Here is a 26,990-nt window from a genome sequence, read left to right on the forward strand (position 1 = left end):
CCCATCAACAGTAGTTACAGACATCATCTACATTGCTATTTCGAAGACAGCTTTTAAGTTCTTGAAGAATTCAAACATCAGCAATGTAAAATATACTCAAGGTGGGAAGCTTCAAGCTGAGATGTCTGGATATGTTGATTCAAACTAAAATAGGAAACAAAGACTTTCATAAGGTCACCCAAGTCTCTCATCTATCACCCCGTATCTGACAAACTCAGAATTAACTTCCAGGATGAGCTTAAAAAAGAGGTTTCACAAGTTCAAATGTGTTAGGCAGGATGACAAAAGCCAGGCCCGCCTGTCTCCCTATGCGTATCATTGGGTTGTTGGAAAAGTCATGACATATTTTTTCTGTTTTTCGTTGCAAAACTGCGTCATGACTTTTCCAACAACCCAATAGAAATATTAACAAATCTACCTGCCGGGTTAGCCTTCTGTGGTTAGCCTTCTGTGATCGCTTAGTTTTGCTTAAACACCCTAAAAAGAATGACTATTCTACATGAGCATGTGAAAATAAGGGTTCAATTCTCAGGACTCAGGTGCCAACGTGATGACTAAACATTATGGGAGGTGGGGAAGGAAGAGACTCAGAACAGAAAACAATCTTTAAATGCTATTTTCTCCACAACAGTAAAGGAGTGTATGGGGTGGGTTTTCCATCTCCGTGTTTTTATTAGTTTTTTAAACCACAGATTAAGCATAGGTGAATCACAATAAAGCTTTCAAAAGACGAATTCCCCAGGGTGTAAGGTCCTGTTTTCAGAGGACCTTACTGCTGCCTTTATACCCCAATCTGGCGATCCCATCTTTCTGCCCATAACCCCCACCCCCCCCCACCCTCGCCAACACGTCTGTAAAAAATGATAAGTGAAATAACAAACAGCACTAAATGTGACGTCAAGTTGGCATTTACCAATGATTTGCAAAAACAACTTCCCAGTAGCCCTAATCAAGCCAGGGCAAGCGACCCAGACCCTATTTGGTGGTTGTCTGAAAAGATAAAGCCCATATTCTTCAGGGAAGCATGCCACAGGGAAGCAAGGAGCTGCTCTAGACCCCAAGACCCCAGGCTGTCACCAAGGGATCCTGACCCGAAAACAGCCACGTTAAGTGTGTTATAGTCACAGGACTTGTCACCCCAACTGCCTACTCCTAAAACCTAAGAGGGGACGATAAAAGGGTCCTGGGAGTGACGCGGGGGGGGGGAAGCACAGCGCTCTTCTTCCGTGCTTGGGACCCCAAAAAAAGCAATGGGCAGGCGAGACACAGAAAGGCGACCGAGTACGCGTCCGGATATGGGTCATGCCGGAGAGTGGGAGGTATCCACGCAAGCGTGCAAACAAACAAACCCAAGAGAAGAGCGAAGGGAGAGGTTGGGGTGATGGAGAAATGTGGACGCGGGCACCGGGGTTTGTCGGGACTTGGGGTCCGGAGAAAAAGAGCCTCCTTGGGTGCTGGAGGGCTCCACACGTGCTCGAAGCGGGCCGGGGAGGCGGCGGCGGTCGGGTAGCGCAAGCGCTCGGGGCAGGTTCCCGGACACCCCCCCGGCTGGACGCCCGACCCGGGCAGCGCGGGGCAAGGCGGGCGGGGGCCCGCGGCCCAGGTCGCCTGAACAAAGCCGGCGCGCGCGGGGCCTGGCTACTCACAACAAGAAGCTCATGTCGGCCGCGGCGTGGGCTGCGGGCTCGGCGGTCGCGAGGCCTTGGCGGGGACGGCGGCGGAGGTGGCGGCGGCCAGGAAAAGAAGAGGAAAAGAGAAAGGAGAGGAGGAGGAGGAGGGGGGCGCCGGCTAGTCGGCCGCAGCAACTTGTTCGGCTTCGCTACTTCCAGCGGCAGGCAGAGGGGGCGGAAGTGGGAAGCGCGCGGCCTGAATCACTCAATTGGGAGGAGAAGGAAAAGGAGGCGGGGAAAATGCCGCTCGCCCGAGCTGGGAGAACAGCCGCGCCGCGGCCGCGGTGCTGCAACCCTCGCCGCCTCCTCTTCAGGCCCCTGGGCCTCCACCACGCGAACTCTCGCGAGAGCGAAGCGCACCCACTCCGCCCCTCCGGCTGCGGCCCCCGGGTCCCTCACGTTCTGGACACCTTTGCAGCCCCGGACTACACCCCGCGAGTCCGCTGGGGCCACCAGGCCCATCGAGGCCTGTCCACCGGGTTGGTGGGTTGTGGCAGAGCCCGCCGAGTTGCTTCTCAGCGATCGGGAAAGAAGTGGGCTTCAGCTCCGGGATGTCAGGGCTCTGCGGTGAGGCATGGAATTGCCACAGGAATTCTGCCCACTGTCAGTCAGTGCCGGGCAAAGCATGATGAAAGGTTAGGGAGTCTCTCTGCTAGCACTTAAAAACAGGAGGGACTTTCATGTGGTTGGAATGGTCTGGATGTGTTTCTGCCAGCAGAGAGGAAAGGATTTAAATGGGTTTTCAAGGTCCCTGTCATTTTGTGGGCATATTTTAAAATCCTGAACTAGGAGACGGACAGGGTCCACCACTGTCTGAGCAGGCAAGTTAGACTGTCATCAACAGCTGGGAAGAGTGCAGTGGTGACATATTCAAGGTATGTGGAGCATTATTAAATAGATTATAAAGCCTTGCCCTGGGCCCTTTAACTATGTGAAATGCAGGTTCCTCTATAAGGGGGAACTGATGTTTCTAGATTCTAGAATGGTTTGTGCATCAGAGTGCCTAGTGGTTTTTAATAGATTTGGGCCCCATGAATGGGCTTAATCAGTGTTGCCACTGATGACCAGCCTACCACAGCATTATCAATTTGGTTACCCATTTATTTTACATAAGAGATGTTCATCTTCTCTACTCACAACACCCATCAAATCCACAAGCTTTTCAAAGAATCTGAACTTACATTATGTATAGCTATTAACCCACCTTGGGCTAACAGACTTGAAGGAGATGCCAATATGAAATGTATTCTATTGAGTTTATTCACTATTAATTTGACATATTGGTATATCAAACCATTTTTAAAAACAAGAAAATATTAAAATCTTGAAGCTATCATAGGAACAGCAGAGGTCACTAGAATAATTTGAGAAGACTTAAAGGCTCAAAAGATGCTGGAAAGGAGTCAAAAGGAGGATTTATCTTAATATAATGAAAATAATGGGTTTATAACATAAAAGCCCTGTGTTCCAGATCTTGAAATGGTATTGACTTACTATGTAATTCTTTATAGGTCTTCTTAAAAGAAAAAGTTGAATTACCAGCTTAGGAAATTATGTTTGGGAAGACTATGTCAGTTAACCTATTAAAGCAGCAGTTTCACTCTCTTTACAGTGAGGGCCTTTGATTATTACATGACCTTTAAGATATCTTCCAGTTCTAAAATTCTGTCAATCCTAGGGCATTCTTTAGGTGACTGGCAGACAGCTCCTATCAGCTCCCTATTTGGTAAGCTGGCTTATGTAGCCTTGCTTTTGGTCTAACACAATTTAGATGAATCCTGTGACACTAAATCAGGACAATTGGCAGAGGAGAGAATCTGCAAAAATACCTGATGAGTTCTTTATCATACCACCAGGAGTGTGGTATGATAAATTTATTGGTCCTAAAAATGACAGAGGTGTCATGTTAATAATACAGAATATTATTCCAGAGGTTAGTCATTTAAATCAAACAATGACTGTCACTTAAAATTATTCAGCACTTCAAAAACATTGTGAAATCTATAGAATTAGAGCGAGAGTATGTTCAAATAGACACTTCTAATTGCAATTTCTCCTTCATCTATTATATTTCATACCACTCCATTCCTAAAATTTCAATTTCAAAAAGTTACTCTCCTGATCAAAATCTTATTTTGCTTATAGATCTTTATGAAGCAAGATTCTTAAAATTTGCATTCTATCCACCAATTTTTCATAGTATTGGCATTATAACATGAATAGAATAGAATGTGAGTGGGTATGCTCTCAAATATCTTTAAATATTCATTTGAATTACTTTCTTCTTGTCATGACAAATAAGTATATTTATATAAATATAAGCAAACAAGATAATTATAAATTATCTTGTGGTAAGATATGAAATAAACAGGATACTGTGATAGAGCGTAATGGTGAAGGAAGAGGATCTAATTTAGATTGAGTGGTTAAGAAAGGCCTCTCTAAGGAGGTGATATTTTTGCTGAGACCTGAGAGCCAGCCTTGCAAGTGCTAAGAGATGAGCGTTTTCTGGCAGACAGAATAGCAAGTATAAATATTCTAAGATAAGAAAGAGCTTGAAGTGCTCTTAGAAGTGACAGGTGATGGCCTGGGCAGGGTGAGCATCTCACAAGAAGAGTGGCATCAGATGAGGTTGGACATGTAGACAGGGCTGTCTGGGGCTCACAGGCCTAAGCAAGACATTTGGATTTTATTCTAAAAACATTGAAAAGTCAGCAGAGAAGTAAAGTAATAAAAGGATAATATAAAATAATCTGAATTACATTTTATTTCTTATTAATTTGGAAAACTTCAAACATATACAAAGGGGAAGAAATTAGTATAATGAATCCATCACACAGCTTCAACAAATATCAGCTCACGATCCCTGATTAACATTTTAGAAAGATCACTCTCCCTTCTTGTGGAGAATGGACCAGAGGGGCCGACATGTGAGAAGCCAGAAGAGTATTGTAATAGTCCAGTTGTTTCTCAACAGTTGTGATTTGGTTTAGGGTAGTGTCATTAATAATAGGAAAAAGAAATTAATAATCTCAAGGTAAAACCAACAGCACTTGGTGATTAATTGATTGTGGGGGTTGGGGAAAGAAAGGAGTCAAAGATTACTCTGGGGTTTTTTTTGTTTCTTTGTTTGTTTTGCTTTAGCAACTGGTGGATGGTGCTGCCATTTAATGAAATAGGGAAGACCTGAGTCACTATTTGGGGGTAAAACTAGAAGTTCCATTTTAGATATGTTAGCTTTGAGATGTTTTTTAGACATCAAAGTAGTGATGTCAGGTAGAATTTTGACTACTGTGCAAAGCCTGGGGAGAGATCTGAACAACATGTATGAGTGCAAGAGTCCTCGGTAAGTAAATAGTATTTGAAGCCATAAGATAGGCTGCCAAATAGGAACTTTCATACCAGATAAGAATAGACTTAGCAAAGTGTTACCTTTAAGCATCTGTGTTTCTTCTTTCTTTACTTCTCTTCCCAGATATCTCAGGTTTCTGATCACCATTTACCTACTCTCCCTCAGTTGTATTTATATTCTCCTTTTCCCTCAAGGTGAGGGTTTCTACAACCTCAAAGAAAATGATTCATCGTACCTTTTTATCAGATAAATTAATTACTTCCAATGTGTTAATATGTTCCCCTCCCAGATAAAATAACACCAGTTAAAGCCAAGTTTCAAAATAATAATTGAGGGAAATTTTTTCCTTGTAGAAGGATTTTGGTTTAAAAAAATGAAATAGGAATGATTGAATTATTATTAGAATATCATTTTTGCAACCCCTAATAGATTAATGAGTCTGGGCATTGATCACCAGTGGCTGGTAGTATCACAACAAGAGAGATAACCACACTTTATGTGTGCCCTGATGGAGGAACATATCATCACCTGTGAAGAAGTCTTGTCAACAAAATAGAACCTGAATCTGATCAAGCCTCTAGGTCAAACTTACCAAATTATAGGAAATACAGAGAACAGAAGAATATGATAAAGAACATGTTAAATGACACCACAGGGATGCAATCAGCAAAATCTAAACTGGGGGGAAACTATGCAGGACCCAATTTCTTCAACAAATGAATTTCAAGGGGAAAATAGAACTGAAGGAGAAACCAGAGGTTGAAAGTAACATAAGAGACGTTATTAACCAATTGTAATGTGTGGATGTATTTGCATCCTGACTCAAACAAGCAATCTGAGAAAGAATAATAACAAATGTTCATGTCATTCATAGACAACTGAAAAATTTGAACATTGGATATTTGATGATACTACAGACTGATTATTAATTGTGGTAATGATGTTGTGGATGTGTTTTTTTTTAACCCTTATGTTTTAGAAATATGAACTGAAATATTTACAGACAAAATAATATGCCAGAGATTGACTTCAGATTCATGTAGAAGGGGGAAGTCAGAGTACAGATAAAACGAGATTGGCCATGAGCTGATAACTGTTGAAGCCAGGTGACAAGTGCATGAGGGTCATTATACTGTGCTATAGCTACGTTAGTTTTGAAATTTTCCATAATGAAAAGGAAAACCAATAGCAGGTCTCCTTTTGAAAAGGCCTAGAACAAGTGTCATTAAGGATGGGGATTTAAAATTTGCTGATACAGAAGATGATTTTTTTTGGACTAGAGACTTCTTCCCTTCCCGTCACATTTGCCAGCTTTTTCTGCCTATATGTAAAGATGTTCTTGTACCTATAAAACTAAAAGCAAGTGCTATTAATGCCAGAGAGAAGAAATGCTGAATTCAAACCCCGTGACTAAATCTGGGCCTCAGTACTTCTTAAGTAGCTGTTCTCTTCTGATTCAGAAATATAATGACTCTGAAAGGATAGGTACCTGAACAATAATAAATACTAGAAAAAGTATACCTGGGCAACAAATCCTTAGTAACCTGATAAAATGCAGGAGTGTTCTGGTTACATAATATCTAGATTGATGTTATTATTCCATCAAATTAGTTTATTATATAAGATTGTTTTTATAGCTACCATTTATCGAATATTTCTGATGGGCCAATCACTCTACTAAGCTTTTCATATATTTTATCTCTGTTACATTTATCACTTACACTGCCCCATGAGGTTGATATTAGGTGTTATTTTTCCCTTTTTATAGATAAGGAAACTAATGCTGAAAGGTTATGTATTTAATTTGCTCAAGATCACATAGCTAGTTAATACAATCTGAATTCAGTAACGTCTATGTCCTTTCCTCCTTTCCCAGGATGAAGTAAGTTAGGATGAATATATTCTAAATGAATTTTGGCATATGACACAATCCCACTTAACACAGCTAGCAACTCAACCTGACCCTTATCAATGCTCTTTAGATTTTAATTTTGTATCTTGCTTCATTAAAGACAAACCAATGTATGGTTATAAATACTTCTTAAGGCCACATTATTTTGACATAATAGAAAAGAATGGAAGTATAAAAGTTTGGTTCATGAAGCTTGGTGTCTCTGAATGCATTTATCACTAAAAGTCATAAAGCATCAAAACACAAAGCTTCTTATTTAACGCGTTAACAAGGGAAGAAGGACTCTTCCGCTGATCCCAAACCTAACCCGATACCCTACCCTTCAAGCTGTCCTTTCTTTTGAAGATGAGGTTTGTGCAAAGAATGCTAGATTTAAGGGACTGATGAGGTGCAAATCCTTCATTTACCCATTCAATGAGTATTATCTACTGTGCACCTCTGTGAGCAAAAAACAATATAATCCCCACTACCGTGAATCCTGTAGGTCACTGGGAAATACAGGCAATCAAACAAATCAAAGCAAAATTAGAAATGGTGTCAGTGTCAGAAAGGAAAGGTCTATGCTGTATATCAGTGTGTATTACAGGGACCTCATCTATTTTTGTGGTCAGGGAATTGGATCCTGTGCATTCAGAAGTGAAGAGTATATATTTACTCATGGCATTTAAATTCCTGCTATATTCATAAACAGTATAATTTGATAAAATTTCTACTTCCCTACTCACCACTGCCAACCCACTTTTGGTATTTTGAAGCATCATGATATAGATACTGATTTTTGTTGTTGAGAAACCAGATTTTTAGAACTTTTCAGAAGATGCTGCTTGTAGTATTATTTTGAGGCTTAGTCTATAGGACAAAAATCATAAAATATTTCTTGCATGAACCTTGCACTTGCTCAATAAATGTTGCATTTCTTTATTGAGTTGACCACTGTCTGTAATGAATTGTTTTTCCCACTAAAACCATGGAGCCAGTTTTCCAGTCAGCTGCATGGGGAAAAGGAGGAGGCAGGGTCCTTTTTGAGTCTATTCAAAGCTGCTTTTCCCAAATTGATAGGACGCTGCCAAGGTCGGAAAGCCTAAAATTAACTCCACCAGCTGTGTTTTGGTTTGCTTCATATAGCACAAGGGCTCAGGGGGCTTAATCTGCTAGGCTTGCTTGCTGCTTCAATCTGCTGTGCTCTTAAAAGTTTGTTTGCCTGGAGTGTATGTTGTGCACAAGATGTGGTAACTAAGCAGCTTGAAAGTATATGGGGACTACACAAATAAGTCTCTCCATTAATCTCAAAAAAGCCTAGCAACAATGTGGAGGGTGGGGGTGAGGGACGGAGGAGTCACTACTAAGTGTGTCAGATGAGCGGCTTAACTTTTAACCTTGCTGGTTTCCCAGAGAACAGACTGCTGATGTGTTGTCAAAGACCGAGAAGTGAGAATATAGTTTCAAGGAGTCTGTGTTTTCAGCCTACCCATATCCACGAGGTCCTTTAGCATGAAGGACCATATATAGACAGAGAGAGTAATCCCAACTGGCTGCAACTTAAAAATAGCCTAAGAATCAGCAGCTGTTACTTTCACCCACACAAATTCACAGTTGGCTTAATTAAATAGTGCTTGTTCTCAAGAGCTGCAGACCTTGGATTGTGCCCTAGGTACTTATGCTGCTTCTCCCATCTGTATTCCCTTCCTCACAGTAACTTAAAGCAGAATGGATGAATGAAAGGGGCCAGTTATGAGCGCTTCAGAGATTGCATCAATGTAAATAAAGAAATGTAGAAGTCAGATCTTCCAATATGGTCTTGAATCCCTGCCTATATGACCATGGGACTCCAGGGACCCAAGGCAGTCCATAGTCTTGGCCATTTATTCTCTCTTGCTCATGCCCATTACCACACCCTCTTCTTGGCATCTCTCTCATGTTTTCCATAGTTTCCATAGTCACAACCATAGCAGCCTGAGCAGGCCACAGCCCTCTTATAGCTGGAGACATGAGATACAGCTTTACACGATATAACTCCTCTGTCTTTCACCAACAGGATCTGGTCCCAGAGAGTCGAAACATTTGTTTTTCCTCAAAAGAAATATTCCGGCCCTCCCAAAATATCACTGTCCTTCAGGCCTATACAGCATCAAGGCAACCGGCAAATATCTACAGAAAATACCAAGGTAAACATCTACAGAACATTCTACCTTGAAATTTGACCAAGTACAGTACTTCCAAATCCTTTATTTATAGGCTGCACTCTGTTTCCACTCCAGTCATTCCATTTGAGTACAAGATAAAGGGATTTAGTGAAATAAAACCGTAGTGGGCAGGAAGATTTCCTATCCAAAGTAGAGCTTTGAAAGGGAGTGATCTTGTAATACAGTCCTCATAAGGGACTCTGAGAGCTTCCTGGAGCCCTGCAGGATAAAGGACCACTTGCAAGATTCAGTCAGTCAGTTTATCAGTAACATTTGTTAAAGATCTACCGTAAACCAGTTATCATGCTAAGGGTGAGGAATCAAAAGAAATATACAACATCAAAACCCTCAAGGAGCTCATTTCCAGTGACAGAGACTGACATAAACAGGTAGTCACAGCACAAAATCATTCCTCTTATAATAGGATCATATGCAAAGCGCTATAGGCGCCCAGCTGGTGAAAAGAGTGTCACTTAATTTGAGGAGGGAGATAAGGGGCAAAGAGTTTAAAAAAAAAAAAAGTGAGTCTAAAGGGCTTTTAGACTTTCTCCAGATGAGAAAGTGATGATAGAGGAATAAGAGGCGGAGAGAAGGCATTGCAGAAAGTTGATTAAGGATGTGTAACGCCCAGAGGCATGAAAAAAATACATGTATAGACAAAGGAGATGTCCGCTGCTACAACCATTTATACCTTAATATGAGCTGTCATTCATTCATTCTACAAATATTTATTAAGCACTCACTATATGCTAGTTACTTATATGAGCACTGGGAATATAATCAGGTTCAAAACAGACAAGGTCCCTGACCCCAAGAAGTTTACATTCTAGTAGGGTGGAGATATTCTGAATTTAAGTTAATTCTCTAGTTGTATTTTAATTGTCCCAAATTATGGTGCGAAATCTCAAGTCTTATTAAAGAACTATTTTAAAAGAAGAAAAGTATCAGGAATCAAGTAGGGAAGAAATTCTGGAATCACAGCATAAAGTCAAAAGGTCTTCTGACCACCAGGCAGACCACAGTTCCAATGCTCATTTGAACTCGGCTTCAGTTGTTATCACAGAATCACAAATCCAATCCTATAGGAGGTTCTGTGACTAAAGTACAGCCTTTATCCATAAACTCAATGACTGCATGGCCCAATAGTAGGTCTAAAATTGGAGCAGGTGTATGTGTGTGTATAAAGAAATGAAGATGGACCCACAACTCTGTTCCTAGGAACAAAGCCCTCCCCTTCTCCCCAGCTTTTTTCCTCCCTCTGGCAACCTCCAGGGACCTGTGTCATCTATCAGTGTCATCATCACAGAACTGTTAAGCTTGCAATTTCCATAAATCTTCCCTGGATCATCAACAGACTTCACAGGGGAATGAGGGGGTTGGGGGGGGGGGGTGGCTTCGCAGCCCAGCTCAGAAGGCCAGTTCCTCCCAGGAGGCCTCAGTGCTTAGCTGGACAGAGCTGAAAGCAGCTCTTTGTTCCCTGTGATCCTCTGGAGCCAACTGTGGCTGCCTGTCCTGCCATGGTTCTTAGAGCGCTTGTATAATAATGAAAGCATAAGAGAATCTAAGCCAGTGCTAGAAAGAGACCACAGCATCTTCAGGAAATGAGGGGAGCTAATATTTATTTTCTGCTGTGTCATTTTCTGCCAGTAATCTTCCAAGCCTCTTTATATCTCTTATAATTCTCACCACAACCCCATGAGGCAGATGCTGTCCCAGTTCTATGGATGAGGATATTAAATCACATCTATCATGACACCAGTAGTAAGCAGTGGATCCGGAATTTGAACCCAGGTCTATCTAATTCATGTACAATCAAAACATCCCAGGGCTGTATATTATGGAAAAGTTGGGATTTTATGTGGTACACAAACACAGCATTATATAATATTGAATCACATATTAGGAAAGTGATTCCCTTTTAAATTCACTTTCATTACTTCTGATTATATCAAGGAGAAAGTCTTGGTTTGGTGCTAGTATGTCTTTAACACCTCTCTAACATTTAGCCTCCCTTTTTAAGAGAGAGTACAGGCTTTAGACTCACTTCAGCAGGCAACAATATTTAGCTAGAACTTAATAACATTTTGCTTTTATGGACTTCATTTATATGTTCTTCTACTACATAAGGCCTATGATACTGGTTTGCATTTATGATAGTGATATAACATAGAGCCCATTGGTTAAGCTCCGAATCTCTAGCATCACGCTATCCAGGTTTAGCCACTTACTTGCTGTATATGACCTTGGATGAATTAACATTCAGTTTCCTCACTTGTATAATAGGTTTAATGGTAGTATCTACCACATAAGAATGACGTCTTGCATGTCAAACGCTTAGAACAGTATTTAAAATATACTGCTGCTCAATAAATGTTAGTTATTTGAAGTTTCAAAGACAATGGGCTGATTTAAATCAGGGTTTCTCATCTTTGGCACTGCTGACATTGTAAGCCAGATAATACTTTGTTGTGGGAGCTTGCGCTATGTATCCTAGGATGTTTACCAGTATCCCTGCCCTCAATCCACTAGATGCCAGTAGCACCCAGGTATGACAAACGAAAATGTCTCCAGACATTGTCAAATGTCCTTCTGGGGAAAAATCACCCCTGGTTGAGAATCCCTGATTTAAAGGCAAACATTAGGTAAGAAAAAACATACTTAGATGTGACAAACATCTAAGCATGTTCTGGGGAAAAACTGAAGTTTGGGCTATTTGAAATGCTCTAAGACAATGCTACTTGAAATTTAACTCTAAAAGTCAGAAATTACTATTTTTATTTGCAGGTTTACAACTATGCTCTAAGTTCTCTATCAAAGCTAAGAGTATTCAAACAACTTAGAAGGGGCTGAGCTAGTAAGTACATGAAACTCATCTTTATTTTTCTTTGACCATTTTTTCTCCTGCCTTCTCTTCCAATCAGCTAGCTACTTGACACCCTCCTCTGCACATACACCCATGAAATGACTGGGTAACATTCTTTGTCCAGACTTCTCAGATCCCTCCCTCCCCAATCAGGGGTGTTCCTCTCGCCCCTCAAGGCCCTATTCCCTGCCTTTTGAATGCATGTGAAAAGGTAATTGATGCTATTATCGGGTAGTATGTTTTCAGTTACAGACAGCAGACAACCACATTCTTAACTGGTTGAAACACTGAGGAAATTGAATGGTTCACAGAAAGGAAGTTCGGAGATTGGGAAGGTGTCAGGTTGGTGTTAGTTCAGTGGCTCCACCTCCCTTTCTCTACAGTTTCCTTGGCTCTGCCTCTCTGTGTGCCAGCTTCATCCTCCGCTTGGTGGTGAATTGGCTACAGCAGTCTGGGACGTCACATTCACACCCAAACATGTTCAGAGGACACTGAAAGAAATTTGTGTCTGTAAACTGTCCAGTGCCTTTAAAAAAAGTTCAGCCACAGATTATTCAACCTTGTAAATTATTTGCTTTAATGATTAGATACCTGAAAAACTATCTCTGAAGTTCATTAGTTTACTGGGTTGTTGATAGATTAAATAATATTAGTGACAGGACTTTGTAAACTGATATGTAATTGTAAGCTATCTTTTCTTGGGAGGCTCTTCTTTTTATAGAGTAATATATCTACTCAACTAGATCATTCATAGTAGAGATGATTATACAAACACTCACAGAACAACAATGGGGAATGAATGTCAAAGAAACCCCAAAGCTGGTGACTGAATAGGGCCAAACAGGCCTCAAGGAGACCTGGTGAGTGATTCTAGACTCAGGGCAGCTCTGGAATACTCAGCAGCAGAATTCATGAACCTTAGTATGCTCTGCATTGATATGGCCTGGCAATAATAAATATTTCTACTTTCTTCTGTCCTGCCCCCAACTGGCAAATAATTTCTGCATTTGTAATTCAAATTGCCAGCATGGGGAGGCTGACTGACTTAGCCAATAACTCATCAATTATTGGACTAAACCTTTTACCCATGCCACATCAGAGGCCATTGGCCAGCTTGTGGAGAGAATGCTCTTAATCTCCATGATTAATAATGTCTTTCAAAGCCTAAATGAATGCCATTTCACACTACACAATGTGTTCTTGCACAAATCAAGAAGCTGATTTAAATAAATCGAAAGATACCACTATTGTATGAAAACATTAGTGCTTCCTAATTAAACTATAAATTTAATACAATTCTCTGCCCAATAAAAATACCATAAGATGGAAATTTCAAAAAAAGACAGGCTTTTCAGAAAAGCTGAAATTTACAACTTTAGCCAGGAAAATTTTAAAAAATAAGCATAATGACGGGAATAGCCTACCAGATATTAAAACATTATAGAGGCGGCCAAGTGGAGCATTGGTTAAGAGCTGGCTTGGGACGCCAGCTCTGAGCAGCACGGCCCCGGTTCGGATCCCACATGAGGGCCAGTGACACTGCCCTCTACAGCTAAGATGGTGAACAACAGCTTGACCTGGAGCTGGGCTGCTGTGAATCGCCGGCGATGGCGTAGGCTGCAGCCCCTGCTGCAGTGGGCTGCCATAAGCTACTGTGTGTGGCTGGCAGTCAGCGTGAGCAGCCGGCAGCCAGTGTGAGCTGCCAAGAGCTGCTGTGAGCAGCCATCCAGGGGTCGGCGACCGATCTGCCTCACTCGGGAAGAGCGCAATGAATAACACCAACTTGGGCCAGTGAAGCGACGTCCTCCACAACTAGACTGAAGAACAAAAGGACAGCAACTTTCCTGTTCCCCTTCCCCCAATTCCCCAATTCCCTAATAAAAAAATTAAAATATATATATATATATATATATATATATATATATATATATATTTATATATAGTTACGATGTTTAAAAGCTTGAAAAGAAAGCTAGATCAATGGAAGAGAATGGAAAAAACAGATATAGACAAAAATATAAAGAAATTAATGCAAGAAAAATAGATTATTCAGCAAATGGTGATGGGACAATTGGATAGCCACCTGAAAAATCTTGAATCTCTAGCTTAATTTCTTATAGCAAATTAAATGACAAATGGATCAAAAAAAATTGAATCTAGACAAACATTGAAGAATTTTTTTATAATATCATCAGGGAGAAAGCCTTTCCAAACTTGACATCACTCCAGAATCCAAACCACACAAATATTCACAGCAGATATTGATAAATTTGTTTGATAAATGAAAAATGCTGCCAATAATGAAAAATATTACTAAAAAGATTTAATAATTGACAAATTGAAGGAAATATTTAGAACAGATAGAGTGTTTATTTCTTTGCTTTATAAACAGGTCTTGTAATTTAGTAAGACCACAGCACAAATTTATAAAATAGGGAAAAATGTACATAAACAGACTATTCTGCAGCTGTTAAATAAATGAGGCAGGTCTGTATGAAATGATTTTAAATTATCTTTAGCTATATTAGAGAAAAAAAGCAGATACAAAAAAATAACATAGTCTATCATTTGTTAAAAAAATGTAAGAGGAGGGAGGGAAAGACTCAGTTATTAATTTTCTGTTATTGCTATAACAAATTACCACAAATTTAGTGAATTAAAACACATAAATTTATTATCTCACAATTATGGAGGTCAGAAGTCCAAAATGAGTTTCCCTGGGCTGCGTTTGGTTTGAGGCTGTAGGGGCAATGCATTTCCTGGCCTTTCCCGGCTTCTACAGCTTGTTCACCATCCTTGGCGCGTGACCCTGTATCACTCCAACCTTTGCTTCTCCTGTTACATCTCATTCTCTGCCTCTTCTACCTCTCTATTCCACCTTTGACGGACCCTTGTGACCCACCCAGATTATCCGGGATAATCTCTCTCTGTATTTCAAAATCCTTAATAACATCTGCAAAATTCTTTCTGCCATATAAAGTGACAACACAGTGTCAAAGAAAAACCAGAGCTGTGTTAAAGTAAAATCAGATTTTACTCAGGACTATTATAACGGGGAAGGGGAGAGCGAGGGGAAAAGACCTCAGCATAGAACTGAGCTCAATTCAGAATACAACATGGACAAGTGGGGATTTATAGCCAAGGAGCAGGGTGGAGAACAGCAGGTGGAAAATTACTAAAAAGAAAGAAACATTAAGTGTAAAAGGGGATTTCTGGCTAAACTGACTTGACAAGATTCTTGCCAAAGGCAGGCCACGCTGATCAGATATCACCTGGGGAATAGTAGGTGAAAGGAATTTGATCAGGTATCAAGAGTGATTACATATCAAGGGCGGGGTTTCTGGCTACACTGACGTGGCAGGATTCTTGCTAACCTGGGCAATGCAAAGACAAACATGGGAGCCCAAGGATCGAGGCCTAGCTGAGAAGATGGCTCAGAGAAACCTGATTAAAATTTGGTCAAGGAGAGAGTCTTTGTCAATAGTCACAGATTCCAGGGATTAGATACGGATATGTGTATGTGTGGGGAGCCATTATTCTGCCCACCACTACAGGCAAATTGATCAGCCATAGAGAAATCAACTGAAAAACTATTATAAGCAATAAAAGAATTTGTTATAGTGGTTAAGTATAAAATTAACATATAAAAAGGAGTATCCCATCCATCTAGTAACCCAAATGATAAAATACATAGAAATATATATGTTCCTGATTATTGTAGGAAAATAGCAAAAATGTTATTAGGGAGGGAAAATAGCAACCTGGGAGAATTATTTTCAGTGTGTCCCATTTTGCATCATTTAAGTCATTTTGTAACCATCTTTTGTTGAACATGTGAATCTGATCTTGTCATTGCCTATTTAAAATCCTGTATTGGTTTTTTGGTTATGTTGTTGCTGCTGCTTACAAAAACTGAGGTTTTTTTTCGTTTTTTGTGTGTTCTTTTTTCCTGTTATCCACTTCCCTTTTCCTATTTTGGGAGGACCTACTATTGTGTATGGATTTGGGAGGACTCAATACCCTATCTTTTACCATGAAAACTGAAGGGGCAAGAAATTAGATCCTCCTGTCTGGGGCACTGACTCTGGAGGTGGTTACACTGAAGCCAGGGACGCCCAATCTATTCATGGGGAACCTACAGAAGCATCGCACAGGGGTTGAGGTGGCCTCCCAACTAGCCTGTTGTAATTAAAAAACAGCTATTGTACTTTGTATCTTTTGACCTGAAGGAGCTCCTTGGTTTTTTTCTGTTTTCCAAATCTTGTCTTCAGCCTCCTGTTGATTTGGTGAGTCCCACAAACTTTGTAATAATACTTCTTTTCCTTATTTCTTGCAACAAAAAAATCCTGACTCCAAATATCAAAAACCTTAGTAAGTCACACAAGGCCCAACCTTTTTTTTTTTTTCCTGTAGGCTTCTCTCTCCACCACTTCATCCCTGGTACATATTTGGATTTTTCAGTTTCCCAACCATTCCATGCCTTTTTGCCCCTCTATACCCATCTAGAATGCTTTCTTCTCCATATAGAGAGGGAATACCTTCTGAGCTTTTAATACCCACTTAATTCAACTATAATTCTCTGATTCATCCCCTCATAGTACTTTCTTTCCTACTTTCACAGTCTACTATAGCGTTTATGTTTGAACTATTTGAACTATACCGTATCAGACTAAGAAGTCTCAGGGAGGATCAGACCAACAGGGCCTGGTCCAGCACACAGCATATCAAGGCTCCTTAATAAATAGTAGTTGATTAAATGAATGAAACTAGTTAAATGCATTTTTGCTGATTTAAGATTACTATGAGTACCACCATCCTTTTTTGTCCATTTCACTATAGCTCTTGGGTTACAAAAGGGAATAGTTTGATTTGTTCCTTAAAAAATATATTTAATATTTGGCAGCTTAAAAGTAGCTTTCACATATATTTCCTTAGTTGGTTTTTGTTACAACTAAGCTAGGGTACTAGTTGCAGAGAAATTGCGTAAGTTTCCTAAGATTACATGCTTTATAAGTGGTAATAATAAAATAAAAGAAAAACTAATATTTACTTAACATTTACTATTCTAAGCACTGTTTTTTGATTGATTGTTTTACTTGCTGTATCTAATTTGATCCTTTCCACTATGTGGTAAGTTCTATTATTATTTCCATTGTCAATGGGGAAACTGATATCACCAGTTAGTAAGTGGTAAAGCTGATATTTGAACTAGATTCATTGAAATGGAATCACTGTCCCAATAAAAGAATAAATCCTTCAAAAGGGCAATTATTATGTTACACTGGTAATATTATTATAACCACCTACTGGCTCCTAATGTCCACGCTTTATAGCTTCTTACAGCTTTTTTTGGTGCTATTTTCTTGTTAGTGTGCAGGGCCATCTTGCTGCTGCTAATTCACTACTTCTTATCTATGCTGGATACTGGTAAGTAGCTTATTGGTATTATGTCTAAAATTAGGAGGAAATGAATGAATATCCAATAGATTCCATAACATCTTTTATGAGAAAATCTTTTTCTCCATTTACTTCTTGATTTTCCATCATATTCTATTTAATAAGAGTCCCAGAAAAGTGCCTCTTCTCAAATAGCTTTACTTAACTCATGCAATTGACTGAAAGCAAGGTTCTCCAAGTAGTCAATGAGGCATTGGAGTGGGAATAACCTGGAAGCCATAGTCCGTTTCTCAGCACTGGAGCTCATCCACCTGAAGGAGAGAGACGCTGGCCCCCTCGGTGAGCCTACCACAGCATGTCTACACTATAAACTGCTTCAGTAGCATTAAATGGCGGAAATGATGAATGGCTATATCGTGCTAAAGGAGCGGATCTCACAGCTTGAGAAAAGCTGCTGAGTTCTGGATCACTTGTTTGTAATTGCCCTTTTGAAGGGTTTATTCTTTCACTACTGTGAATTTCTTTTCTTTAGTACAACGTTTTTTTATCATTTATTCCTGTATTTGTGTATTATCACAAAAAGGCCCAGAGAGCTGGAATTTGTCTACATCTTTGGCGGTACAAGAAAAGCCTGCTTTTATCATGTGCACTAATCGAGAGAGCACAGTAATTACCTGTGCGTGGGCATCCATGTAGTTTATTTCAGAAGAATGTTTAAGAATCTGATTTCACTTATTCAGTTCATTCCAAGCATATTTACTGAGCACTTACCATGTGCCCAACACTCTAGATATCTAGGTACTAGATATAGCGTAGTGAACAAAATGAATATGGTTCCTATCCCCACTGACATCACATCACTTGGTGTGCAGCCTCATTATATAATCAGCTTTCATTTTTAATTTATAATCCAAGATCATCATAAAATACAGCCTGTAGAATTTTTATAGCAATGTGAAACTTCCCAAATATACTCCCACAAAAAATATGAGGCAAAATACAATCACTGGATTTTGGTGCTGAAATAAATTTTAACATAAGCATTGATTTTGCTCTTCTGCTGTGCCTTAAGTTTCATAAGGTATTAAATGAGTTTCCTATTCCTGCTGTAACAAATTGCCACAAACCTGGTGACGTAAAGGAACACACATTTATTGTTTTATAGTCTGAAGGTCAAAAGTCCAACATGGGTCTCAGCGAACTAAAGTCAGGTGCCATCAGGGCTGTGTTCCTTCCAGAGCCTCTATGGGAGAATCCATTTCCTTGTAAGTTTCAGCTTCTAGAGGCTGCCTGCTTTCCTTGGTTTGTGATTCCGTTTCTCTATTTTCAAAGTAAAATACAACTTTGTTAACTGTGGTGAGATTATGGAAATAATTTTAATTTTTTTCTTTTCAGCATTTTCTGATGGATTGTATTTTCCTTTTATAATATGAAAAGAAAAAAATTATAACAAGAGTCTGTTTAGAAAACAGTTTAAAGCTCTGTGCAGCTGCAGCATAAGTTACTAGAACAGGTCAGTAGGGATTGAGGCTATTCAGATCTGACTGGAACCAAACCAAGATCAATTTTGTAGCCTGGGTAATCTGAACTTGACCTGATCAGCAGTGGTGAACCATGGGGGATTTTTAAGCCGATGATTCCCAATCAGATTTATAACCTAAAAAGAAGCTGTAATGATAGATTTTATTAAAATAAGATAAATTTTACTACTATTTTATAATCCTCCCATTTAGATTCACAAAGTATAATTTAGTTGTCTCTATTGTTAATTTAGCCCATTTCTTCATACCATCAGGGCTGATAATTCAATTTTTAATTCACTTTTCTATACTGTGAAGATAACGCATTTACTTTATCCTCATGGATAATGGCTAGATTGTTGATTTTTTGCCTAAAACGTAAGCACAGATAACAAAAGATGTCTGGTTGGTATTCAAATACTACTATTTCAAGTGAACCACATTTTCTCAACAAACAATGGAAGTGGAGTGGGAACAATTCAGCATACTATTATTTATTAGCCCCAATACACCATCATATGATACACTATCTTCTTAACCTTTGGCCAGGGGGGAAACAGTAATGCTGATTCAGTAGGTTTGATTCTGATGGATAACATAGGGGGAGCAGATTTTCAGAAGCACTGTTGTAGGGATTGGCAGAAGCTGTTGGAGGAGGAGCCTATTGGGTAGAAACTGACTCCTTCCCCACCCCCAGACACATGGACCACAAAGGGAAACTCCTGATTTATCTATTTCATTAGGTTGTGAGATTAATTTGAAAGAAAAGAATTAGGGTTGAAAATCTTGGAACATCCTATACTAGCTCATTTTTTAGGATGGGATTAGAAGCTATGGCTCTATACCCAGCTTATTATGAAATAATGGTAAACTGCTTCTTTAGCTGTGGATTTATGCCTTTAAAGTTTATTTCATTGGCACAACAACTATTTCAAATATTTAGGCACTAAAAAAAATTAATCAAAGTTTCCTTAATAATTATTGCCCTGATTAGCTGGAAAAAATATTGTATCTTAGAAGTGTTTTGTTTCTGCAAAAAGCAGTTTACTGTCATGACTTAGCCCAGCAAACATGAATTATTATAGTTGCTTTAAACAAAATATATGGTTTATACTTGCTGGCTTTAAAAATTACCCAATATACTTTCTTGAATGTAAACAATAAAATACAAGCAAAGCAAAAACTGAATTTATTTCTGTTTTCTGACAAATATAGTCGACTTCTTATCAAATGGTACATTGAAAGGAGAAAAATGGGTTATTTGCTTTTTGGTATATTAATAGAATTATATTCTTTTGCTGAATAGTGTATTTTATAATATCTACTCTAATATTCACTTTTTAAAAAATTGACAAGTAACTGTCAAGCAATAATTGAGTTCTATCTACTTAGGATTAACCCTCCCAAACATAGATCTCAATTTTATTTTCCTAAAACAGCTTTAGTAAGTCAATGAAAAATGAGGACTTAGTATTAAATATGAAACTGTAAGTTCCTATTTAGCTTCATGAAAGAATTACCACCTTGATTTTTTTTTAAGCTGAGCTATCCTGCCACCTGTTGGCAGCTCAGTGGCAGCTCAGCTCAAGCCAGGCATCGAACCGCTGTTGCTCAGAGCTCATACTCTTGAGTGAGCCCTTAACTAACTGAGCCACTCGGCAGACACACCACCTTGATTTTTTAAAAAATGGAATGACATTTCTGCTATTTAATATCAATTGCTTTCACAGAATCACATATTGTATTGATGGATTACATCAACATTACTGCAACTCAAACTCTACCTTTTATTCAGGTTGAGGCAAATGAAACTAAATTTCAAAATAGAAAATTTCACATTTCTAAAATTACTGACTCATACCAGTCAGATGACAAAGAAGAACCAGGCAAGGTCAGGCATTGACATTGAGTAGACATGCATATTTTTCTATTATTTGGTCAGATGAGAGTGATTTTTGTTTTTATTGCCAAAGACTGCTTATAGAGCAGTGGTAAAGAAACAGCCTCAGAGCTAGAGCAGGCATTTTCTCCTGGTTCGGTTCTGTTTTTGCCACACGGTCTTCGGGAAGCCAGTGCTGACTTCCCTGGCTATTACAGTTTCTTTTGAAAAAAAATTATACAAGCACGGGGTTAGTCCATGTTATAAGACTTAACTGGATGTTATTGGTAGAGAAATTTGAGGGAGGCCTGAAGCTCCTTGGACATATTTATTAAGCTTCTTATATATCTCTAGGGATATAAACATGATAAGGCACAATCTCTGTCCTTGTGGATCTTAGATATTATGGGTCTTCTTATATAAACAAAAGGTGCTTATATTTAAAAAAAGCAAAATACCTAATCATTTTATTTCATTCTGAACATATTATGGATATATTAGTTAATTATGGGATACTCTAAGCTTGTTATAACAAAGACAGCTAAAATACAGTGGCTAAAGAAAAAAGTTATTTATATCTCTTTCACCTAATAGTACAGAGGTAGGTGGTTCTGGGTTGCTAAAGAGGCTCTAACATCTTTAACATGTGGTTTTTGTCTCTGGGTCTAAGCTGCCTGCTCTTGTTCCCACCATCGACCTTTTTATCCTAACCAAAAGGACAAGTTGAAAGCATGTTGATTTCTTTAAGGAAAAGATCTAGTAATGGCAGAAAACCACTTTAGCTCACATTCCCTTGGTCAGAACTTAGACAAAAGGTAACAATTATCTGTAATTGTCTAGCTGGTGGCCTAGCAAAAATTCCAGTGTTATTATTAAAGAACCGTCATCAGTTTCTGCTCTGAAAACTTAGGTGTGGTCAAGAGTTGATCAGCGTTATCTTGCAAAGACATTTCTCAAGAACTAAGCCTCCAGACTTTGAGAAAATACACTTCAGGAAAGGATGAAAATCACCTTGAAGCTGAAACCTTGGGTGACCCAATCTCATAAAATGTGATGTTTGATCAGTGATATGCATTTGGGTATTCTTGCTACTTTTTTTAATTTTGGAAAGATACTCTTATGACTAATAAAATTATCTAGGAATTTGCCGTAAGATGATCTGGGCATGGATGGTGAAGGAAGAAATGGACATATGTAAAAAATGAAACAAAATTGATTATGATTTATTAATTGTTGAACTTTTTGCATATGTTTTAACTTTTCCATGTTACAAAATTTTAAAAGTCAATACATAATCATTGCTAATATCTATATAGGGAGCTGCAGATTTTCATACCCTTTTCACAAGTATCATTCTCCTTAGAATTAAGTTTCACAACAACTGTTGTGATCATTATTCTCAATTGACCTTGAAGAATGGAAAATATGGATGAGCTAAGTACTACAAACGTATTTATGAGTTTAAAATGCTTGTTAAAGCAGCAAGTTTAAAAGTGCTTGGAAAACATTTTAAGTTTTACTATTTTCATTACTCTCCTTCTTAAATCCTTTTTAAGAATAAAATTGTGTCATGCAATATCAGAGCCATTTATGCTTTGGGAAGAGAATAAAGAACATAACCCCATGGGGCTGGCAGGATGGCTCAGCTGGTGAGAGTGCCTGCTCTTAACAACAAGGTTGCTGGTTCAACTCCTGCATGGGATGGTGGGCTACGCCCCTCCCCGCAACTAGATTGAAAGCGATGACTGGACTTGGTGCTGAGCTTGCGCCCTCCACAACTAAGACTGAAGGACAACAACTTGACTTAGAGCTGATGGGTCCTGGAAAAACACAATGTTCCCCTTCCCCAATTTCCCAATGAAATCTTTAAAACAAAAGAGAACATAACCCCATGTGTTAGGATGTGGTGTAGTGTGAAGCTTTGGAGTGAGAAATCTGATTTAAGTCCTTGCTCTACTCCACCAGCTGTGGGACTTGGGCCATGTCACTTAATTTCACTGCATCTCGGTTTCCCAATTTAATAAATGGGATTAATATTTAACTGGTAGGGTTATTACAATAAGCAGTAACTACTTTAATAATTATAAATAGATAGAAGTGCTTGCTGTTTCTTTACAGCTGAGGTTCCTAACATAGTGCTTTAAAGAAAAATACTCTTCAGTTTTCCTATTTTCCTTCCTGTTTTGAAAGAATTCTGAAAGTGTCCAAGTCTAAAAAGATGCCTAGACTAATATGAAAAAGAAAAAAGAATTCCATCTGTAAAACATTATCTGTTGGCCAGTAAACTAAGAGTTATTGAGAGCAACCTAACTTCACTTCCAAGGCAAGCTATTTACGTCTTAGAAAAACACAGCCTTATTATTGAATCCAAAAGAGAATGGTCATAGTTATATTTTCATGTCTTTGTATAAATAAAAGACATACAACAGTGTTGATTTGGGGAAAAGAATAATGAAGTGAAAAATACATTCTATAAGAAAAAAATGACCATTTTCATACTCTATAAGCTCCAGGCAGACTGTTAAGGTCCTTGTTCCTTTGAACCCTAAACTGGTTATCGCTTTTCATTCTGATAAAAATATAAATGTGGCAACTAAGCACCTATCAGACATGATTTGAGCAGTAATGAGCCTTTACCTCAGCCCACTGGTATACATTAGTTTCCCCAAAAGGAAACAAAAGACCTCTTCATTTTGTATCATCTAAACTCACTTTCTGCTGAACCATCTGTAAAGCATATAATAATTTGACATTGGTAAAATTATAACCTTGCCACTAGCAGTAGATTTACATAACCAATGAAAGGTGAGAAGATGAGTGTGATATGTTTAGCAAAGTTCTATTCTCTTTCTTTCTTTGTAGTTTTGATAGTAATAGTGTCCTAGAGAGGGAAATGTGGTCCTATGGAAAACTAAATGAATATTACTTCATTACCTCCCTACTGATTTATTACGTAACTTTGGCTGTCACTTTAGTTATCTAGATAATATTACATGTATACAGATATAGATACATATATGTACATATATATATATGAAAATAATAAACCCTTCTTGGTTTTTAAAAATCTTAAATTTGTGATTTGTAATACATGACTGAAAAGCTGGAAAATTATAAAAATTAGAATTTTGTATTTGTTTTTCATCAGTTATTGGGCCTCCTATTTTTTAAAATTAAATTTGACCTTGATTAATATCATTAGCTTAGTCTCACAAAGCCATAGAGAAACATCTTGTAATTTTTTTACTCTCAATTCACTCTCTTTTTTTCAATGCAGAACTATTTTAAAATGAATTAAACTATATCATTCCACTTCTAAGTGCTTCAATATACATCTCTAAAAAATGTTTTCTTATAGAATATGATCACATTTAAAAATTAATAATTCCTAAAATCCAGCCTATTTACAATTTTTCCAATTACCTCCCAAAATGTTTTTAAAGCTGGTATGTCTAAATCATCAGGGCCACATATTGCATCTGGTTATGTCCCTTATGTGTCTTTGCCTTAGTGAGAAAGCAGAGCCTGAAGCAAAATGCTACTACTTTATAAGAGTGCGCAATCCTAGGGCAGCAGGAGTAAGAGAAAAGGGAAATGAGACAGGGAAACTGGGAGGATGAATTTGAGAGTGCCTTACCAACTGACCACCACTTCTGATTGGTAGTGGATGACTGATTGCTTACTCCTCTGGGACCATCTTCTGGGACGCTGAATGAACAAATTTGTTTCAGAAAGTCTGTAGGGGAACAAGGAAGATTTATCTGCCAGTTCTTGTCTCCTATTGGCCAAAGATTTGCTCCATGGGGTACTATCTCCCTTTATTTCTGGGTTACAAATGCATAGGCAGCCCGCAGGCCAAAACATGTCATACCTCGTCATCAGAAAAACACTCTGGGCAGGAGGCAAGAGTTGAGAAGTGCCAGCAAAGGTCAAGTGGTGTAGGGTGGTACAGACATAGGTGCTCACACAGAGTTCTCTATAGCGCACTACAGATGTTGTTCTGGGCCAGAACAGGTCGCCAAAGACCACTTTTAAAGAGTTCAGAAGTGGTGTTTGACACACTTTAAATCTGGAACTGTCCCCACCCTCCCTTTTTTTCCCATGACACTGACTTGCTAAAGTAATCAACTGTCCTATAGAATGCTCCACATTCTGAATTTGTCTGATGACTTTCTCATAAAGTCATTTAGCTTGTTCCTCTACCCCTGTATCTCCTGTATACTGGAAGTTCAATATAAAGGCTTACATAAATTCCAGTTAAACATTTTTCGCTAGAATACAAGTGATGTATTTTTCATCTTGTATCACATTAGCAAACACATTATACCTCATCCTACTAACAGCGATGCTAAAATTGACCACTAGATTAAGAATAATACCTTATAATCTTAATAGTGAACATACAATTTGTTTTAACAAACAATATGAAAATAAACATTTTAAGTAAGATGCAGAGAGGAATTGCAGCTAAAGAAACGCATAGTTTACATTGAAAAGCTAGACTCGGGCCAGCTGAGTGGTTCAGTTGGTTAAGAGCTCACTCAAGAGTTTGAGCTCTGGCAACAGCAGTTCGAGTCCTGGCCCGAGCTGAGCTGCCTCTGAGCTGCCCACAGGTGGCAGGGTGGCTCAGCTAAGAAAAAAAAAGAAAGAAAGAAATGAACAGCTAGACTCACTAACCTTATAGAATTTGAGTGATATTATAGAATCATTGGCTAGTTTGGACATGGTGGGTATGAGATGACAATAATACGATTCATGATAATTTTCTAGGCTTCACTATTATGTTATAAAAGGCCAACTGGAAGCCGCTAGAACTAACTTTACCTATGAATATAGTAAATTAAAATGCACACTGCATTCCTGGAGAGAGAGCAGCAATTAGCACCACCATGAAGGACTTGAAAGATGCAGAGGTGTTGATTCCTACCACATCCCCATTCAAATTGCATGATTTGGCCTGTAGAAAACAGATCTTGGAGAATGACAGTGGATTATTACTAACTTAATTGGATAGTGATTCCAATTGTAGCCATTGTTCCAGATGTGATTTTGTTGCTAGGGCAAAAACTGAGCCCCCTATACAGAACCATTCATTGAGGGGGATCTGTCACCTACCTGGGAGTCAGGTTTATTATGTTGAACCACTTTCTTAATGGGGGGGGGGGTGCAGTACTTTGTTTTCACTGAAATAGACATGCTCTGCCTGTATTTCCTTGCTCTGCACATAAAGTTTCTGCCCAAACCACCATCCATGGATTTATAGACTGGCTTATCCACTGTGACAGTGATCCACATAACATCACTTCTGCCGAAGGAAGTCTGTATAGATATGAATAAGGCAGTGAGACTGTGTTCACAGAACGGACCAGTCTGACCATCCTCATCCTAAAGCCACTGGCTTGAAAGAATGGTGGAATGGCCATTTGAAGATTCATTTATGGCACCAGTTAAGTGGCATATGGCATACCTTATGCAGTTGAAGCAGTGTCCTCCAGGATGCAGTATATGCTTTGATTCAGAGAATAATATAGATGGTGCTTTTCCTCCTATAGCCAGGATTCATGGGTCTGGGAATTAAGAGGGTGAAAATGGGAGTAGCTCCTTTCATTATTATCCCTAGTGATCCACTAGCAAACTTTTGTGTCCAGGTGTAATTAAATAAGTCTTCATAAAAATTATTAAAATTTCTGAATTAATATATTGAGTTTACTAGAATTATTTAGAAAACAAAACAATATAAGACATTCTGCTTCATAGCTGGATTTTTTTCAGAAATTAGAGTACTCTTATAAACCTTGGGAAATTTTTTCAAACTTTGAGCCTTGTCTTCATCTATAAAATTGGTATCCCATATACTCTGGTTTCTCTTCAGATCATATAAATCTTTCAACATTTACTAAAATTGGTATCCCAGCACCAATCCTACCTATATTAAAGAATTGTTAGAAAAATCAAATATGCAAATGAGTTTTGTAAACTGCAAATTGCTCGAGTGCTTTAACTATAATGTGAGAACATTTTTGTCACTGCACCATTATAACAATGCATTTTTACCCCCTTATCCATTTTGTTAAGAAAATTCAGGGGCCGGCCGAGTGGCACGTTGGTTAAGAGCTGGCTTGGGACGCCAGAGGGCCCCGGTTCGGATCCCACATATGAGAGCCAGTGACACTGCCCTCTACAGCTGAGATGCTGAACAACAGCTCAACCTGGA

At 38.8% G+C, this 26,990-nt stretch overlaps 2 protein-coding genes and 1 long non-coding RNA gene across 9 annotated transcripts in view; 1 reads left to right on the forward strand and 2 right to left on the reverse strand.

Annotated features, from left to right (window-relative positions):
* Positions 1–2,159, reverse strand: part of MOB1B (MOB kinase activator 1B) — a 50,872-nt gene extending 48,713 nt beyond the window's left edge. The window contains exon 1 of one of the 2 annotated variants that reach the window (XM_019663227.1): positions 2,081–2,159. Coding sequence is in view for 1 of the 2 variants with exons in the window: in XM_019663226.1 (XP_019518771.1) it covers positions 1,647–1,660 (14 nt within the window). In the remaining variant the exon portion in view is untranslated. Of the gene's footprint in view, positions 1–1,646; positions 1,721–2,080 lie in introns of those variants that run through there. The other variant, XM_019663226.1, reaches the window with a different exon arrangement.
* LOC109393720 (uncharacterized) overlaps positions 1,649–26,990 on the forward strand; it is a 30,300-nt gene continuing 4,958 nt past the window's right edge. For 2 of the 6 annotated variants that reach the window (XM_019663220.1, XM_019663221.1), the window contains exons 1-3: positions 1,649–2,305; positions 8,970–9,099; positions 11,902–11,971. In XM_019663220.1, coding sequence (XP_019518765.1) covers positions 1,659–2,305; positions 8,970–9,099; positions 11,902–11,967 — 843 coding nt within the window. In that variant the 5' untranslated portion in view covers positions 1,649–1,658 and the 3' untranslated portion in view covers positions 11,968–11,971. Of the gene's footprint in view, positions 2,546–8,969; positions 9,100–11,901; positions 11,972–26,990 lie in introns of all 6 variants that reach the window. The other 4 variants (XM_019663222.1, XM_019663223.1, XR_002126315.1 and 1 more) reach the window with 3 other exon arrangements.
* LOC109393722 (uncharacterized) lies at positions 17,344–26,416 on the reverse strand. The gene is made up of 3 exons (XR_002126316.1): positions 26,244–26,416; positions 24,414–24,512; positions 17,344–18,697 (listed from the first exon to the last, which is right to left on the reverse strand). It is a non-coding gene; the product is annotated as an uncharacterized LOC109393722 (long non-coding RNA).

The sequence above is a fragment of the Hipposideros armiger genome, unplaced genomic scaffold (genome assembly GCF_001890085.2).
Source record: "Hipposideros armiger isolate ML-2016 unplaced genomic scaffold, ASM189008v1 scaffold_386, whole genome shotgun sequence".
NCBI classification, from domain to species: Eukaryota; Metazoa; Chordata; class Mammalia; order Chiroptera; family Hipposideridae; genus Hipposideros; species Hipposideros armiger.